Raw genomic sequence first — 20,572 nt, 5'->3', positions numbered from 1 at the left:
TGTGGAAAAAGTTTTGTTTAATTAATTTCTGTTCGTTTTATATTGTCATAGTCTTTTTCAGGAAAAAAGAAAATAATAGTTTCAATTTTTCCGGTATTTTTTTTTACGAATTTATAGTTTGCCCTGTTATTTGAATGCCGGAACAAGTTTTTCAGCAATTTAAAACAACATAAACCCTTTTGAAAATCATGACGCAAATAGTAGTATTTAATTTAGTCATACATCCTCTAGTTGACCCGATAAACAAAAGTTAATACCATTTCAAAAAAATTATATCTATGGTCTTTCACAGCCTGGATATACTTAGACTTTTTTGATTTAGTAAAATTTTAGGAGCAGAAGTAGTAATAGAAGTAGCCCCGAAAGTTTGAGCTTAATACGCTCAGTCGTTCTTGATATTTTGCTGAGATGTCTCATTATCAACCAGCATGCACACAGTGCGCTTTGATTTAATTTCAAAGCAACAGTTAGGTTTTAAGCATAATGGACAAATTACATAACTGCGGGGGGTTGACCTACCCAACAACCCTAGAGATTTAGTTACTGGACCGTTCAGCTATGCTGAACAAAATTGCTGTATTAAGATTTCTATTGGAAGTTTTTGGGAAATTATGGGCTAAAGAGGAGAGCTGATGGCCCTCCAATCACTTTTGACTCTTAAGAGTGCACTAGAACTTTTAATTTTGAATCAAATTAAAATATCAATGATATTACTAGCTATGATAGGGCATCACTGCCTATGTCTTTATATGCTCTATATTGCTTATATGCCCTTTTAATATCCGCATGCATATAGTTTTTTTTCATTTAATTGAAACTCCCCTTAAACGTTCCCTAAAAGTTTCAACTTAATACCATTAGTGTCGTTAGTTACAGTAAACGTAAAAGCAGCATTAAATGTATACACACAATATCTTCTGGCTAGTTCAAAATCGATAACCAATGAAGGTATGAAGGCGAAATTTTTAGAGAATATTTCTGTTGTACGAATGACAACCTGCCATCCGTATGCAGGTTGTCAAAAAGGGCATATCAGCAATATCTTAGGAACAGTTTCGTGTGTGAAATTAAAACTTACAACGCTTGTTCAAGGGGGGGGGGGGTGTTGAACTAACAAAAATACAAAATTTAAATCATAATACTACTGCTTCTACTTCAACATCTAATAGTACTGCAACTATTATTATTACTGCTACTACTACTACTGCTACTAAGTCTAAGACTACAACTATTAACTGTACTCCAACTGCTACTACTTTAACTACTGGTGCTACTACTACAATTAATAAACCTAAAGGTATTAAGGCAGCAATGCTTCAAGATCGGTTGATGGTATTAAGTTAAAAATTTCATCGTGTGTTGAAGGGGATGTTGAAAAAAGGTGCCATTTGCATACTGCTACTAATGCTACTACAATTATTGCTACGCATAATTACTGAACTTTCAACAATACTGAAAAAAATAATGTCTCAAAACTTTGTTTGGATATTTGTCATGGGAAATCATGGGCGTGGGGAGGGGAGGTCTCTCAAATCACTTTGAATGTTAAAAAGGGCACTATAACTTCCAATTTAAAACCAAATGAGACCCCTCTGAATGTAATACGCCCATCCATTCCATGTAAACCTTATATACCCCAGGGCATAACTTAAAACCCTTGCCCTAGGACTCTGGGAGGTTGTACCGACCCTGGAGGCATTGTTATATGTTCCTTGGACTATTTTAAACAAAATTGTCATCGCACAATTTCATATCAGATACATTTGGTGAAACAAGGGTAGTTGGGGGGGGGGCTACTTGACCTCCACCACTATTGACTCTTAAAAGAGAACTAGAATTTTGAATTTCAACCAAATGAACTACCTCTAAAGTTTACACAATAATCCCTTCCATAAGAACCTGAAATACCCCAGGGGCGTAACTTACAACCCTCGCCATCAGGCTCTGGTGGTTTGAATCAACTTCAAAAGCCTTGTTATATGATATTTGGACTATTCTGAATAAAACGACTGTCTCAAAATATTAATTGGTTACCTCTCGGGAAAACAAGAAGTGTTTGTGTGTGTGTGTGTGAGTGTGGGGGGGGGGTAGCTGCGCTCTGATCACTTTGACTCTTAAAAAGGACACCAGAACTTCTGATTACCAATCCAATGAGTCCCTTCCAAAGCATATACGACCAGCCTTTCTATAAAGACCTTATACACCCCCAGGGCATAACTTACAACCCTTTCCCTGAGAGCTGTAGCGGGGGGGGGGGGGAGGGTTGTCTTCATCACAGACATAAATTCCAAAACCTTCAACTACGATGAATAAAATTGTTATCTCTAAATTCTGATTGGAGGTGTTAAGGGAAATGATGAACGTGGAGGGGGGCTGGTTGCTCTCAAATCACTTTGACTCTTAAAAAGGAAATTATAAATTCAAATTTCAAATCAAATAAGCCCCATCTGATGTTTATACGGCTGCCCATTCCATAGAAACCTTATATGCCCTCATGGCATAGCTTATAACCCTATCCCCAGGGCGCTGGGGGGGTTATGTCAACCCTAGAGACATTATTCTATGTTTTTTGGACTATTTTGAACAAAATCAATATCTCACAATTTTAATCAGATGCGTTTGATGAAAAGAGGGGTTGTCAGGGAGGGGGGGGGGGGATCTAAATGTCCTCCATCACTTTTGACGCTTCAAAAGGAACTACAACTTCTAATTTTCAACCAAATGGGCCTCTTCTAAAGTTAAACAACCATCCCTTTCATAAAAAGAGCGACGAAGATATTCATTCAAATTATCTTCACTGTCTTACGAAAAGAATTCCCAATTGTTCTTCTTGTTTTTGTTGTTTCCTTCCATAAAAACCTTAAATACCCCGCGGCATAACTTACAACCCTCGTCCCTATGCTCTTGTGGTTTGTTTCAGCCCCTAATGCCTTGTTTTACAGCTTTGGAATATTTTGAATGAAATGACTATCTCAAAATTTTTATTTGATGTATTTCGGCTAAACACGACGTGTTGAGGGGGGGGGGGTATATCTGCCCTCTGATCACTTTGACTCTTAAAAAGGGCAGTATGAATTCAGATTACCAATCCAATGAGTCCCCTCCGATGTATATACGACCGCCTTTTCTATAAGAAAAAATTATTACATGCCCCCGGGGCATAGCTTACACACCATGCCCTGAGAGCTGTGGGGGTGGGGAGGTCTTCCTCAAAGACATAATTTCCGGACTCTTTAACTACAGTGAACAAAATTGCAAAATTTTGATTGAATGTCTTAGGGAAAATGATGAGCTTGGGGGGGGGGGCTCGCTGCTATCAAATCACTTTTGACTCTTAAAAAGAGTACTATAACTTTAAAATTCAAATTAAATGAGTCCCATCTGAAGTTTATGCGACCACACATTCCTTAAAAGCCTTATATGGCCCCAGACCATGGCTTACTACCCTATCCATAGGGCACTGGGGGTTGTGTCAACCCTAGTCATTGTTTTAGTTCTTTGGACTAGTTTGGGCAAAATTGCTATCTGACAATTTTATTCAGATTCGTTTGGTTAAGAGAGGTAGTCGAGGGGGGGGGGGGTTAGCTGCCCTCCATCACTTTTGACTCTTAAAAGGGAACTAGAACTTCCAATTTTTAACCATACGAGCCTCCTGTAAAGCTTATGCAACCATCCCTTCCATGAAAACCGTAAATAGCCCCTGGCAATAACTTACAACCCTTGCCCCTAGGCTCTGGGGCTTGTTTCAACCCCAAAAGCCTTGTTATATGATAAATAGACTATTTGAATAAAATAGCTATCTCAAAATTTCTATTAGGTGCATTTCAGGATAACACGACGTGTTTGTGTGTGTGTATGTCGGGGGGAGGGTAGGTCCCCTCCGATCACTTTAACTCTTAAAAAAAGCAGTAGAGCTTCTGATTACCAATCCAATCAACCCCTCCGAAGTTTACATGACCAGGCTTTCTATAAAAACCTTATATGCCCTCAGGGCGTAACTTAAAACCCTTGTCCTGTGACTGGGGGGATTTGTTATCCTCAAAGACATAATTTCCGAACCTTTCAAATATGTTGAACAAAATAGCTATCTAAAAATTTTGATTGGATAAGTTTGGGGAAATTATGGACGTGGGGAGGGGTTATTTGTCCTCTGATCACATTCGACTAATAAAAAGGACACTAGTCCTCTCTATTTCCAATCGAATGAGCCCGTTTTTAAGTTTCTACGACATCACTTTCTATAAAAACCTTATATGCCCCAAGGGTGTAACTTACATCCCTTGTCCTGAGGGCTGTGGGGGGGGGGGGGGGTCAATCTCAAAGACATAATTTCCAGGCCTTTCAACTACATTGAACAAAATGGCTATATAAAAATGTTGATCGAAAGTCTTTGGGGAAATGTTGGGCGTAGGGGAGGAGGGGATTCTCCCTTCGATTACTTTCGACGATTAAAAATGGCACTAGCTCTGTCAATTTCCAATCGAATGAGCTCTTTTTGAAGTTTCTACGATAAAGGTTTCTATAAGAACCTAATATGTCCCCAGGGCATAACTACAACCTTAGCCCTGAGGGCTGTGGGGGGGGGCGGTTTGTCATCTTCAAAGACATAATTTTCGAACCCTTCAACTATGTTGAACAAAATGGCTACATCAAAATGTTGATCGGAAGTGTTCAGGAAAATGAAGGGCGGGGGGGGGGGGAGCAGTCACCCTCCAATCACTTTCGACTATTAATAAGGGCACTAGCCCTCTCAATTTCCAATGGAACGAGCCCTTTTTGAAGTTTCTACGACACCGCTTTCAATAAAAACCTTATTTGCCCCCAGGGCATAACTTACCCCCTCGGCCCTGAGGGCTGGGGGGGGGGGGAGGGGGGTTGTCATCCTCAAAGACATAGTTTCTAGACCTTTCAACTACGTTGAACAAAATGACTATCTCAAAATTTTGATTGGATGTGTTCGGAGAAATGGTGGGCGTGGGAGGGGAGTTAGTTGCCCTCCAATCCCTTTCGACTATTAAAAAGCGCAGCAGTTCTTCCAATTTCCAATCGAATGAGCCCATTTTGAAGTTTCTACGACAACGCTTTCTATAAACAACCTTATATGCCTCGAGGGCGTAAATTCCAACCCTTGCCCTGAGGACTGTAGGGAGGTTGTCATCCTCAAATAAATAATTTCCAGACTTTTCAACTACGTTGAAAAAAATGGCTATATCATAATTTTGATTGGAAGTGTTTGGGGAAATGGTGAGCACGGGGGAGGGGGAGTTAGTTGTCCTCCAATCACTTTTGACTATTAATAAGGGCACTAGCCCCTTCAATTTCCAATCAAATGAGTCTTTGAATGAGGAGAACGACAAATCCTTTGATACGATGTGCCCTGGTCTTAACAAAAAAAAAATAATAAAAAAAAATAAATAAATAAATAATACATTGTGCCAAAATTGTTCTTTACTTAGGCAGCACTATTAGGCTGCCTATGATGCACTTAAAAAACAAATAATCAAACTAACCCGTAACATTACTGTAGCCTATTTTTGACCAATTGGTACTGAATTCTGAAGTTCCACGGTATCATCCTTTGTTTTCTGCTTGCTAACTAATGTGTTTACTATATATTAGTGGTAGAATATCCAGGGAATGATAGAAATCTTGTAGCACAATGTTCGTTGTTGTTCTTTCCTAGGTTTGTTCCTTTACTCCTTCCTTCCTGTGCTGCTTCGTTCTCATGCTCCTAAGTTTTTTCTGTTTTTGTTACCGTGTTCATTTCACTTTTCTTAGTTTTAGTGGGCTTTAACAGCGGTATGATGTCGCATCAACTGTAAGCTGTTTTGTCATGGAGAGTACAGTTGATAGTTCAGTTACATTGTTTAGTAGTATTTTCATTGACATGACTCCAAACCCAGTGAAGAGCAAACAGTTATTTTCGCTCGGGATTTAGCATGATGCCATGACGTCATATAGATAGTAATACGTTAAATATACAAAAAAAAATAATCATTTTTTGTTTGCAAAATTATTTTCTTTTTCTTCCTCTGTTTTGTCCTCTTATCTTTTTTGTTCTTGCAAAAAACCAAAACATTTTCTCGGCTGGAAACTTTGTACTTGTGTTCCTTTGCTCGTTCGTTCTTGTTTTCGTGTATCCCTGTTTTGGTTCCTGTATTCGTTAACGCTTTCCATCCTGTCCTCCTTCCCTCCTATGTTACTTTGTTTTCGTGTACACATGTTTTTTCCTGTTTTTCAATTAACTAATATTATGGCTGAAGGAGATATTCTCATTAAAAGTATACCTAGGAATTTTTTGGAAGTTGTCGCAAGTTGTTGGTAAGGTTCCAGTTGTGAGCAGAGCTAATAGAAAATCAATCGTCACTAAAGATGCAAGATCAAATAGATCAAATAAATCAAATAAATAAATCAAAAATAAATAAAGATCAAAATAAAATAAAGTATCGAAGAAAGTAACTTCATAGTTCAGATATAAACAAATAAATAAAATATATATGATTTAGGTTGAAATTATTTCATTACTATAAGCTCACACGAATTCATACTGTCTCCAAAAGCTCATTAGGGAACTGTAGAAATAAAGGAATGGTACCACCTAGAGACTGATGTACATTACCAATGATAAGGTCCAACCCCATGAAATTTAATTTCAATGGATAAGGATTCAAAAATCCCTTTGATTCCTTGATAGATCATTTCTGATAATGTAAATAAGGTCATTGAATATATAGAAATAAGACTACCTTTTGCCATCCTTCGCCGATTTAGTCATCTTCCTATATCCAGGCATACCCAGCAGCATTTCATTGCCATTACCCAGAATGGTTGAGCGTCATACATTTTAAGTTTTCTTTTGATCATAACGTTAGAGGAATAAAAACCTTCTTTTAATTGAGGCAATTCTCTTTTTTAAATTCGTAATCATATTTCTAACGATGAATCTAGTTTCGTTAGTTGAATGTGCAATAAAATTCCCTCTTTTAAATACTTCGCTTTACCTAAAACTTCGCTCAGCTTAGGTTTCATGCCATTTGCAAGCTAACTGTCGCTCATTTCAAGTTCTAAATTCGCTCTTTAATTGTAATGAAAAAAAACTGATTATTTAACTGAATATAAGAAAGAACTTGGAAATTTTAGCAGTAATTGTTCGTAGTACTTACTCTTAAAAGGGGTACTGCGTGGAGCGGTTGCTCTCCCACACATACAAGATCTGAGCCAATACCACAGTCAATGATTCTCTGCTTTGTAATGGAAGTAAGCTCTCGACTAACCTCAAAAATCCCGACCCCTGGAGTCAAAACCACAGAAAGTTGCCCGGTTCGATCAAGACTTCTGTCCATATAATGTTTCTCAAAAACTGAAAGGTAGAAGATATGTAAAATCACAGTACTTCCCTAATGCTAGTTAATTTTTTTTCCGAAAACGGAGTTTTCGAAGAAAAGTAAAGAGCCGTATGAAAAAAACGGACGATCAGAAATGAATTCAAATAAAAATTCAAGCCCAAAACATCTAGAAACTATTGTCAGTAAATAAATGAAACCCTAAAAATACAGAAATCATATGTATCGCAATAGCTGGCTAAGTAAAGAACGAAGTGACTGCTATGTTTTTTCTTCTTTATATCAAGGCACTTCGTATGGAGAATTCTCGTAGGAACTTCGGAGGGGGTTATCATTTGATCGGAAATTTAAGGTTCCAGTGCTCTTTTTAGAAGATAAAAGCGATTGGAGAGCAATCAGCTCCCTTTCCATGCCACTTTTATCTATCCTCCCCAAAAGACATCTAATCAAACTTTTTAGACAGCCATTTATTCAGCGTAATTTAAAAGTCCAACACTTATGCCTCTAGGGATGACATGGCCCCCCATAGCCCCTAGGGCAAGGGCTGTAAGTTGTCCAATTTGCCAATTGTTTACAAATAGGACTTTTAACAGGAAAGAGTTGCATGTTTGATCTTGGGTCACCAAAAAGGCTATGCATATTAAGGTGAAACCTTCAGAGAATATGGACTAAATCAAAACAAAATGCGGACAGGTTGCCAAAAGGGTGCATCACACGAATGACTTAGGGCATTAAGTTAAAAATTTAGGTGATGTTGAACTAATCAAAAGGCACTATGCGCATACTGCTACTACTACAAATACAGCAAGTACTGCTACTACTACTACCGATCCTCCTACTGCTACTACTGCATCTGCTATCATGCTAATACCACTTCTTAGACAAAGAATATTAAGGTGAAACTTTCAAGGAATCTTGAGAGGATACTAAACTATACCAAAAAAAACTATATGTAGGCCTATTCAGGTTGTCAAAAGGTCGTATCAGCAAGTTCTCAGGAACGGCTTAGGGCATTAAGCTGAAACTTTCAGGGCGTGTTGACAGGGATGTTGAACAACCAAAAGGTGCTTTGTTCTTTACTACTAGTGCTTCTACTTCTAGTCTAATTCTTCTACTAAGGGAACTTACACTATTACTACCAATATTATGGAGCTAAATAGAACTGTGGAGTTTGAGTACATCCAGGCTGTCAAAATGGCACAGATGTAAACTACTACTACCACAACTGTTACTACTACTACTACTACTATTACTACTACTATTGAACTCAACCAAAAGAATTTAAATGCATCCAAGGGGATAATAGGCAAGGGGATTAAGTTTAAAGTTTCAGGGGAAGTTTAAGGGGATGTACATCATGTACATTAATCAATATGGCGTCTGTACAATATCCAGGAAAAAACTAAGGGTATTATGTTGGAACTTTCAGGACATGTTGTTGTGGATGCTGAAAAAAAAACAAAGCCACTATCCGCATTCAATTTTTTCTCAAAGGGCGCATTAACGCTATCTCAGGAACGACCAAGGGTGTTAAGTTAAAACTTTCTGGGCACATTAAATGGGAACTTGAACTAAATCAGAAGACACTCTGTACTTCCAAGGTTGTCAAAAGGGTGTATCTGTGATATTTCAGAAAATGTCAAGGGAATTAAGTTGAAACTTTCAGAGCATGTTGAGGACGATGGTTCATTAAAATGTGTCTATGCTCAAGGTTGTAACATTATGGCGTTAGAATTGCACCAACCCTATAAAACCCAAAGGTCATGGAGATCAAATAAATGGTTGCCCCATTTATTTGAATATTATTTCCGGTAACCATCCATCCAAAGGATTATGATACAACTTTCATTAAAATTTGTTGCAAAACTCTGTCCAATATATAAACGTCAGCTCAGAAAAGATTTAAAAATATTCCTATGAAAGTGACTATGTCAATAAAAATGAACAGAAATTAATTTAAGAAAAAACTTTTTCCACAAAAGAAGTTTTCAAAGAAAATAAAAGAGGTATATTAAACCAAAGACGAACAAAAATTAAATTAAAATAATGATTCAAGTGTAAAACGACCATAAATCATTATTGATTTATAAATGAAACCAAAAGGAACAGAAATTATAATAGGCAACTAAGATAAACTTAAAATGATTAGAAACTACCATAAAGAGAAGTAGAGATAACGCCCCTCTGTGCCTTCTAAAGATCAGAAAGAAATTTGCACTTTACCGTAAACATTTTTTTTTTAACGACGATAAATACAAAATATTTGAGAATTTCAGGAATGAATATTAGTATGCATTAAACTGTCAATCTATTTCATTTGTTCTTTTAAGTAATTTTGTTTATTACGCTATTCTTTTTTAGATGTTATTTATTTATTTATAACTCACAAAATACAATGGAAAAACTGTGTAGTAAAAAAAAAAAAAACCATAGACACCAAAGACACACGATTCTATAATACAACATATATTTAACTCAAGAATTAACGCAATTCAAAAAATGACCAAAGAGGGTCAACAACACCAATCATTTGCTGAGTTTTAAAAAACAGATCTGCAAATATTTGTTTCAGTCACGAGGGCGCATCAACAATGTCAAATTTAGAAACGATTCTATGGTTCCGGTACCACCGAGGCAAACGCAGCAGATATTTACAGTACTTAAAATATCCTGAGCGTATTTTATGAGAAAAAAAAGCACACAGCACAAAATAAAAACCGTTTTCAGTAAAGTACAAATTGCGTTCTGTTTTGCTAAAGTATACACTTGTATAGACTGAAAACTTTGGCCAGTTTCACCAATTAATGTTTATAAGCCTTGGTCCAAAGGTCCAGAAAGTTTTTTATTCCCTCCAAATTCCTGTTTCTTTTTCACAAACGACACCCTTTCCATCCAAGGTTAGAAATTACACCCTTTAAATCCGTTACATGGACAGTATGGTGGAGATTCAAAATTAGAAATAGTCCTTGCTACTATGATGATTGTTGTCTTTCTCTTTTGAATGCACGCATATTCAGGATTATCAAATAAGCTTCCATGATAAATTAGAGTTTTTAATGAAGAAGACAAGATCGAAAATTTTTCATAAAAGTACTGCAATTCATAGTGGGTCATCACATACGTCGAATGAATTCTAGATTCTGCTTGTAGACATACACAGAGACATCCAAAGGTGCACAGACACGATCCATTCTAGAATATCTTACCATTTAAAGACATATTCAAAACTTCAAGGAAATTTCCATGACTGGCTGAAGAGTTATAGGCTTTAGGCACGTTTTGCTGCCCGTATTTTTTATGACTGGCTTCTAAAACCTCATCTGGGTACGAGTTAAAAGCGATTCGAAGCTGAGTCAACATTTTGTGCCAATCTTCTGACCTTTCATTGTGCACTAGAACCCTAGCAATAAAGAGTTTAATTTAAAAAAAAAGGCTATCGAATGAATCCGATACTGTACATAAAACAATAGCTACAGCACTTTAAGAGTGAACAAATCGTTTGACCACCACATTGAAAATGTCAATTTTTAACTGGAAAACAGGTAAAAGGAAAACAAAGAAAAAGAAAGTGAAAATGCGAAATATTTTAATCAGTTGAAAATGGAGATAAATTTATATTCTTCAAAATGCTCGTGCTTGTTTTGATCCAAAACGATCATAAGTAGTCTAAAAGATCAATTTTATTTACAATTCCTAAAATTTTAACAGATTTACTTCTTCAGAAATTTATACGATACAAACTGTATCATAACAAGTGCTGCATCATAGGCAACATTCTAACGTTACATATAGTGAAGAACCGTATTCCTTCAACGTACTATTTTTTTTTCCTCAGTCACTTCGTGTGGAAGGGATGATCATGCAAAGTTTGATGGGCTAATTTAATTTGAATTGAAAGTTCAATTACCTTTTTAAGAGTCAAAAGTGACTGGAGGGTAGCCAAAAAAGTCAAAAGGTATAGTAAATATACCTTCAGGATGGCATTATACGAACAGCCACTAGGGCAAGGGCCGTAAATAAAGCACATTGCCAATAATTTACATACATGTCTTATAATATGGAAAGCAGAGCGTGTTTGACGCTTGGTGTTTCATTGGCTCGAAACTTTCAGAAGAATACTCTGTAGGTGAAAAGGATGAAATATTTTGCTGTTGGAAAAGGGAGGGTCCCTTTTGTGCTTGATCAGTTTGAAACTTACAGCCATAAGACAAACAGGATTTTCCAATCAGCAAGGAAACCTTACGGGTTGTTCACTAGATCAAGATTGTAAATTGTTTTGGGAATTGATTTCAAAATTTCAGGATCAGAAAGGGGTCTTGGAGGGAGAGGGTAAGTTCATCTTACCCATCAAGGGAGAATAAAAAGGACACGATCTAACCAAAAATATACACTTGCTACTCCTTGCCACAAAACAACAGAAGTAGAATATACAATTAATGAGCTTCTTCTCTGAGCAATTGCAACAGAGAAACAACTGAAATAACACGGTAAAAACAACTGCAAACGAATCTAATTATTCTGTTTAGAAATTATAATTTTGGCATTAAATGAAGGTATTCTCTGTACTTTTATATCTAATTTGTGCCCTTGTTTTTTTCGTAAAGCTGTAAATAATTTTTGACAATAAATCAAGTTTTAAAATGATATCAAACAGTACGTGGTAACGAACTTTAAGTAAGGAGCGACCCGGCTCAATAGTAACCTAACTCTAAAAAACGGAATTCTGATACCAATAGATACATCAAAAGAATCAGATTTTATGCTCATTTCAAATATATAAGTTTCATTAAGTTTAGTCTTACCCATCAAAAGTTACGCGCCTGCGAAAATTTGCCTTATTTTCGAAAAAAGGAGGATATACCCCCTAAAAGTCATAGAACTCTAATGAAAATCATACCATAAAATTCAGCGCATCAGAGGATCCTACTATAGAAGTTTCAAGCTCCTATCTGCAAAAATGCGGAATTTCGTATTTTTTGCCAGAAGAAAGATCACGAATGCGTGTTTATTTTATTTTTTTCCCATTGGTGATCGTATCGAAGCAGTGGTCCAAGAATATCACGGGAGGGCTTATTCGAACGGAAATTAAAAGTTCTAGTGCCCTTTTTAAGTGACCAAAAAAAATGGAGGGCAACTAGGCCCCTCCCACGCTCATTTTTTTCAAAGTCACCCGGTCAAAATTTTGAGATAGCCATTTTGTTCAGCATGGTCGAAAAATACAATAATAACTATCTCTTTGAGGATGACTTAATCCCCCACAGTCCCCGGGGGACGGTCTGCAAGTCATTAACTTTGCCCAATTTTTACATATTATTTTGGTTTTTGGGACGTATACAAAAGTTTTCAAGGGGATTCTTTCTGGTAATTAGGGGGGAGGGGGTCGGGGGGAACGTGGAAGGATCTTTCCATGGAGGAAGTTTTCACAGGGGAAGGGACATTGCTATGAAGGGGGCGCCGGATTTCCCAGCATTATTATAAAAAAGATCAGAAATTAAATAAAAAAAAATGGATTTTTTTAACTGAAAGTAAGGAGCAGGATCGAAACTTAAAATGAACAGAAATTATTACGTATATGATTGGGTTCGCCCCCTAATCATTACCTCGCTCTTTACGCTAAAGTTTTTTTTTATACATTCATCAGAGCTATTTATACTAATTAACGGCCTTTGTGATTAAGGCCATTCTTAAAGAATTGGAACACGATTTGAACTTTAGCGTAAAGAGCGAGGTATTGACTAGGGGCCGAACCCACTAATATACGTGATAAAAATATATGAATATAGAATTTCGTTACGTAAGTTAATTCGTAAGTTACGTCAGAACAAAATCTCGAGGAAGCCATTTAGCCAAAAAAAAGTAAAATTAATGCGCAAATTTCGTTTTAATTATTCATGTACGGTGAGCCAAAATTAAAGCTGCATTAATTCAAAATCTTTCAGAAACTAAATAAAAAACAAGTTTTTTTAACTGAAAGTAAGGAGCGACATTAAAACTTAAAAGGAACAGAAATTATTCCGTATATGAAAGGGGCTGTCCCCTTCTCAACGCCTCGCTCTTTACGCCAAAGTTTGACTCTGTCTCACAACTTTATTTTTTAAAAGAATAAAAAACTTTAGCGTAAAGAGCGAGGTGTTGAGGAGGGGACAGCCCCTTTCATATACGGAATAATTTTTGTTCATTGTAAGTTTTAATGTCGCTCCTTACTTTCAGTTAAAAACTTGTTTTTTTAAATTTAATTATAAGTTGAATCAATATTCAATTTTCCTGTATCTCTGTTAAGTAACAAATTTCCAAAAATGTGCTTTTTTTATTTCTATGGCTTCCCTAACCTATCCTGCAAAATATTTATCGTCAGATATAGCTATTGCTTCTTTGAACTGTATAAAATGGTCAGGAACAAATAAACCTTCAAATGGGGACAAATCTATTAATTTAGACAGTGAAAATACAGGTACAAAAGTCCAGATATTTCGATCATATATACAGCGACCGTCATCAGCAAAAACACTAAAATAATAAAATTGAAACTAGCATATTTATACACAACAAAATAAATAACTTTTTGTTGTGCATAAATATGCTAGTTTCAGTGTTGTTATTTTAGTATTTCTACTGATGACGGTCGCTGTATATGTGATCGAAATATCTGGACTTTTGTACCTGTTTTTTGCACAAGTCAATGGATTTATCCCCATTTGAAAGTTTATTTGTTCACCATAGAACGGAATTGTGGTCTAAGAAAAGAATACCTAATTTAAGGTGTTACGTCGGAAAAATGTTCAGGGTAATACACAACTGTTGTAGATGATATCTGCCGTGGATGATAACTACCACTACCATGATGATAACTACTGTGGATGTAAGTAATGAAGGGACTTTTTTCCATGGTGGAACTCATGATGAGGTAAGAGAGAAAGGGCGTAGATGATAAAACTCGCCCTTTTTCGTGTGCGAGGGCTCAATCAAGAGAGGGACCCAATTCTTAGCTTACCACTCAGGACACTGCCCCGTCAGATGGTGAGTAATCCTGCGTGCACCAAATTGGCACTATACAGACAACCAGAGGCGATAACTGAGGGTCTATGGGGAGCTTCTCCGAAGCCAAGACCTGATCATGTCTGCAAGCAATTTTGTCGTGTGTAGAGTTCCTGAATTGGTGGTCAGGAACCAAGGTTAGGAGAACTTTCATCTAAGTTATGCCCTTGGGGCATATAAGATTCTTATAAAAAGGGTGGTTATATATGCTTTGTTGGGGAATCCATGGATTGGTAACCATAAGTTCTAGTGCCCTTTTTAAGAGTCCAAGTAATCAGAGCGCATCTACCCCCCCCTCCCACACAAACAAGTTGAGTTTTCCTGAGATGTATCCATTAGGTATTTTGAGACAGTCATTTTATTCAAAATAGTTCAAATATCATATAACAAGGCTTTTGAGGTTGATACAAGCCACCAGAGCCTAAGGGCGATGGTTGTAAGTTATGGCCCTGCGGCATTTAAGGTTCTTATGACAGGGATGGTCGTATAAGCTATACAGGTGGATCATTTGGTTGAAATTGGAAGTTCTAGTTCCCTTTTAAGAATCAATAGTGATGGAGGTCAAGTAGCAGCCCCCCACCGCCCTCCCCCCTCGTTGCGCCAACTGCAGGTGATTAAAATTGTGCGATGGCAATTTTGTTTAAAATAGTCCAAAGAGCATATAAAAATGCTTCCAGGGTTGGTACAAACCCCCAGAGCCCTGGGACAAGGGCTTTAAGCTAAACCCTGGGGGCATATAAGGTATTTATGGACTGATTGGTCGTATTAAATTCAGATGGGTCTCATTTGATTTTAAATTGGAATTTATAGTGCCCTTTTTAACAGTCAAAGGGATTTGAGAGAAACCTCCCGCCCCCCACGCCCAACATTTCCCCTAAAAAAAATCCAACAAATTTTTGTGACATCAATTTTTTCAGCATTGTTCAAGGTTAAGTAATTATGCGCAGCAATAGTTGCAGTAGCAGTAGCAGCATTAGTAGCAGTATGCAAATAACACCTTTTTTCAACATCCCCTTCAAAACACGATGAAATTTTTAACTTAATTTCATCAACCGGTCCTGAAGCATTGCTGATACGTCCTCTAAACAACCTATATGGGCTTAGTGTGTTTCATATTATTTCAATACAGTTATAATATTGCCCAAAAATTTCGCCTTAATACCCTTAAGTTTATTAGTTGTAGTATTAGCACCAGTTAATATAGTAGCAGCAGTAAAAGTACAGTTAATAGTAGTAGTATTAGTAGTATTTAGTGGTAGTATTAGTAGTATTAGCCTTAGCATTAGTAGCAGTAGTAACAGTATCAGTAATAGTAACAGTAGTAGTAGGGGTAGAAGCATTAGTATTATGATGCAAATATTGTCTTTTGGTTAGTTCAACATGCCCCACAACAAGCGTTGTAAGTTTTAATTTCACACACGAAACTGTTTCTAAGACATTGTTGGTATGCCCTTGTGACAACCTGCATACGGATGGCAGGTTGTCATCCGTACAATAGAAATATTCTTTGAAAATTTCACCTTCATACATTCATAGGTTGTGGATTTTGAGCTAGCCAGAAGACACTGTGTTTATTCATTTAAAGCTGCTTCTATGGTTAGTGTAACTAACGACACTAATGGCATTAAGTTGAAACTTCTAGGGAACGTTTAGGAGGGGTTTCAATCAAACGAAAAACCTATATTCATGCAGGTATTAAAAGGGCATATAAGGACATAGGCAGCGATGCTCCATCATAGCTAGTAATGTAATGGGATGGATTATCAAAAAAAGTATACAACAAAATTCCCCAATTAAAGTTACCCCAGTAAAATAACATCACCCAAGAATGTGAATTCCAAAAATTCAAGTAACCTATAAATCAAACAAAGATCAAGCGTTCAATTTAAAATACAGAAATAAACGTAGTTAATTAAACAAAATTCTTTCCCACAGAAAATGTAATAAGTAAATCTGACCCCCCGTCTCCAAAGTATTCAATAAATATTAGCTTGACCAAATCTCACACGGCAGGTGACTAACACCTGTGTTCGAATAATAAGTACTCGAAAATACCAAACTGTCAAGAGAGTAAGATTTACAATACAAAAAAGTAGTCGCTCGAGATGCAAAATATATTTGCTTAAGCTAATCGCATTGTTCTGAAGTATAAATTTAAAACTGGGTATCTTAGTGCATTTAATTTGTGTTATCACTTACAAATTTTAAAACAAATAAAATATAAGTCTTCTTAAATTTAAGCGACACCCTGCTGGGAAAATGTTACAATATAAAACTTTGATCGTTTGAAAAAATCCCAAAGTGATAGCTTAAAAGTCATAAATTAAGCGACACCTGTTAGCAAAATATTGCAGCGTAGAATTTTTAGTTGCTAGAAAAATTCAAAAGTGACATCTTAAAAGTCATAAGCTGTAATTAAACCCGAGTAGCTCATTGGTGCAAGCCAGTCCATTAGTAATGTAGGACAATAGCGCAGCCAATAAGGACTGAGAAAATATACTTTTAGCAACGCCTAAACGTAACCTCCGGCATAGTTGCAGAGGATAGATAGTGAGAACTTAACAATTTTGCGCCAGTCTACTATGAGTCTTTTTCAGTCTACTAGGAGTCTATTTTCAGTCTTAGTTTGAGTCTTCTACAGTTTTTAGTTTGAGTTCAGTTTGAGTTTTGCACCATGATTGCGTTGTAATAAACTTTTGAAGTGTACAAACATTGAATCATTTCCTGTGTTGTGAATTTGTTGATATAACCAAGAACTCTGCGACTATTATGTAAGTACAATAAATGCATCATTATTTTATTTTACTCTCTTGTGTTAATATTTCTCAAGCTCGATAGTCCTTGTGGCTCCACTCGCTCCTAAGGGGAACCGAAACTCATCAATCTGATTTCGAATCAGTATGGCCGTTAATACAAGCTCCCTACAGGTACTTCTGGATTAAGCTCCCCACTCTAGAAGTTCAGCCTCCACTCAGGTAAGCCACCCGCGGACCGCTGACCAAGAGCTTAACTAAATTTCCCATTGGACAAATTAATCGGAAGTTCCCAAAAAAGATATAAGAATTAGTCGTCTTGAAAACCCCCCCAATAGAACTAGCTTTAACTAACCAAACTACCCTGACGAACAATATCAAAAGAAAACCCCCCCATTACAATTGGCGCGGTCGGTAGGATTCGAACCTACGCTCCCAAAGGGAATCTGATTTCCAGTCAGATTTTTTTTAAGGAATTTATTTTGTACTTATTACTTGAATTAGCTCTGCTTTGGTAAAATTCGTATATATTCTTTTTTTTTTTATATACTTTATTTCTCTACTATACTATACATGTAACAACATTACTTTTAAATTTTATGGTATAATCACTCGATTTGGCGAGGGGGCCAAAGAGTTTCTACATTAGTTTATGTGATTATATAGTAATTATTATTTCCTCCACCTAACACTAAGTTTACCTTCACCTTATTCGATTATCTCATCACTGAAAATGGTACATTTTGCCCTTCTAAGACTCGAGTTTACTTTCACCTGACGCTAAAATTAAAAGATTAAATTTTTATTCATTCGCCTGATATGATAATACTTCTACTTAGTTTTAACTAATCTAAGTTCGGCATTAATAATTGCTTTATTACTTAACGTGGTACATGTTTGCTACTTCTAATGCTAATGTATACTTCCACCTGACGTTATATAGGTACGATTATATTATTATTCCTTCAACTAATATTAAAATTCCTTCACCTGACGTTCTAATACTTTTACATCGCTTCAACTAGTTAAGTTCCGCTATTATAACTACTTGATTACTTAACATGGTACATGTTCGCTACTTCTAATGCTAGTTTATACTTCCACCTGACGTTATGTAGGTAGGATGGGTATTTGATTTCAAAAACATCTAACTACTTCTAAAACATCTAACTGCATCTAAAATTTTAACACATTAAAATTAAAATAATTTGCAAAAAAAGTTTGACACATTAACTGATTTTAATATTATTGTCTGATTGCAACACTGAGCTTATGTACTTTACACTGATTTTCATTTCTTTTATGAAAAGCTCTTTATGTTCATTAAAGTTATTAGCTAGATACATAAGATTTCACACTTACTTCATCATTCTACGTGTCTATATTATTCACATACGTTTTCACTCTTACTTTGGGCTTCCATTCAATTAATTACTGGGTTGGCTAATTGTTCATTGTTTGTCTTCTTGGTGTTTCCCTCCTGTCACTCGTTCTTTGGAACAGTGTTTATGTTTTTCACAAGTACGACTACACGCATAAAACTGTCCGTGCGTGGTTTGTCACGTCGTATACGAGGGGTTGATGTCGTGGAATTGTTGAATTGTATCCTAGTTACGTAACCCTTTTGAATTAATTACATCAAATGGGTATCTTGATCGCTGGGCTGGGTATCTCTTCTTGACACTTTTTATCCTCGGAAAATCTAATACTCGTACAGTCTGTATTTCCCGTAAATTGTCTACGTTTAGTCCATCTTTCATTTGGACTTTGGGCTGTGTTACAACACTTAACGTTATCTATGTCAGACAGGAAGGAAACGCCAAGAAGACAAACCATGAACAATTAACCAATCCATTAATTAATTTAATGGAAGCCCATATTAAGAGTGATAACGTATGTGACTAATATAGACACGTAGAATGATGAAGTAAGTGTGAAATCTTATGTATCTAGCTAATAACTTTAAAGAACATAAGGCGCTTTTCATAAAAGATATGAAAATCAGTGTAAAGTACATAAGCTCAGTGTTGCAATCAGACAATAATATTAAAATCAGATTGGTTATGATCATGGTACACTCTAGGTCGAAGTCAAACTACATTTTCACCGGCATTTCTTCAATACATCGGGTACTAATTCGTTCGACCATAACTTACTTAAAGCTCCATGTTAACCAATAATGAATATTTACTTTGAGTGGAAAACAAGGCAACTTTAGGATGAAGTTGAACTACTTTTTCACCGGTGCCACCTTGCACCTGGCTACGTGTGTGTTCGAACATGATATCAGTCCTAAAGTTCCGTACTCTAGTTTAACGACTTTGCTGTCGCATTATAGTCTTAAAATTATAGAGATTTTCGAGAAACTACCTTCTTGTCAATACATTGATAATTTATTTATACCTTGTGACATTTATTCTAATTCGTAGTTCCATGAATATTAACACAATACTGGTTTATACTGCATTTTTTGATATTAATCGATTTTCATGGTTATAACACTTCAGGTAATATTATAGGGTTCTTTCATCATTCATTTTAACAAGGTTATTTATATATACAGTTTCTCCCACTGAGGTTGGGTTTTAATTTCAATATGGGTGCATCATCCGGCAGTGCCGCCTTTGAATTTGGGAAATTTATTGTTTGGGGTGGGCGTGCAGAGTGGAAGTATCTCTTGCGAAATACAACTAAAACAGAAAGAACAATGCCATAAAGACTAGTAAAATTAACTACGCAATCCGCTAAAATTACCCTACATTGGTTTTATTACCAGAATATTTACTATAACAAAAGTAACCATGCAAAAGAATCTACGAAGAAAACAAACAAACAAGCCTCATACATGAGAAGTTGTGTCCGGAAAGTGGATGATTTTAGAATTGGTTTGTGGAGCTCAATTCCGGAATTAGTCCTGGGGGACTGGTTCCGGAGCTGATCTTCAGAAATTACATTCGGTCCCGACGTCTTGTTACTCTTTGAATCTATTGTTGGAGCAGTAGTTTCCTCTGCAGAGAGCAACTTGTACCAAAAGGAATGCAAGAGCACTAGTGAAAATTAAATAACATAAAACTAAAAAAAAAAAAAAAAAAAAAAAAAAAAAAAGGGGGCCAAATAAACAGCAAATATTACAATTAATCATCAAATTGATGGCGCTAAGCGACGCGCCCTGTAGCCAACTATTTAATTATCTTAATTATTTCATAATCACTATTATACCTTAAAATACTATAACCATTTTGAAAATAAATTACTACTAAGTAATCGCTCATTTAATGATAAATTTTATATACGAGCACGTTTACAGATACTGTACGTGAAGACCTTCAACCACTGGTTAAGAGAAACGCACGAACACGCAACCATACGGTATGTGCTTATATTGAACCTAAAATCTAGTAAAACAATCATAGTAATTATGGTAAGATACCCGAGTCATCA

The 20,572-nt window shown here is 36.2% G+C and overlaps 1 protein-coding gene across 1 annotated transcript in view; it reads right to left on the bottom strand.

The window, feature by feature from the left end:
- LOC148954449 (GATOR complex protein Iml1-like) overlaps window positions 1-18,891 on the bottom strand; it is a 35,535-nt gene extending 16,644 nt beyond the window's left edge. The window contains exons 1-3 of the mRNA XM_089086273.1: window positions 18,752-18,891; window positions 10,550-10,743; window positions 7,164-7,360 (exon numbers count right to left, since the gene is read on the bottom strand). Coding sequence (XP_088942399.1) covers window positions 7,164-7,360; window positions 10,550-10,743; window positions 18,752-18,891 — 531 coding nt within the window. The remainder of the gene's footprint in view (window positions 1-7,163; window positions 7,361-10,549; window positions 10,744-18,751) is intronic.
- Between the last annotated feature and the right edge of the window lie 1,681 nt (window positions 18,892-20,572).

Source organism: Artemia sp. Qi Xiang Cuo, chromosome 3, assembly GCF_049724085.1.
Source record: "Artemia sp. Qi Xiang Cuo chromosome 3, ASM4972408v1, whole genome shotgun sequence".
Lineage (NCBI taxonomy): Eukaryota > Metazoa > Arthropoda > Branchiopoda > Anostraca > Artemiidae > Artemia > Artemia sp. Qi Xiang Cuo.
The sequence above is the reverse complement of the archived record's forward strand: the minus strand, read 5'-3'. Positions and strand labels throughout refer to the sequence as shown.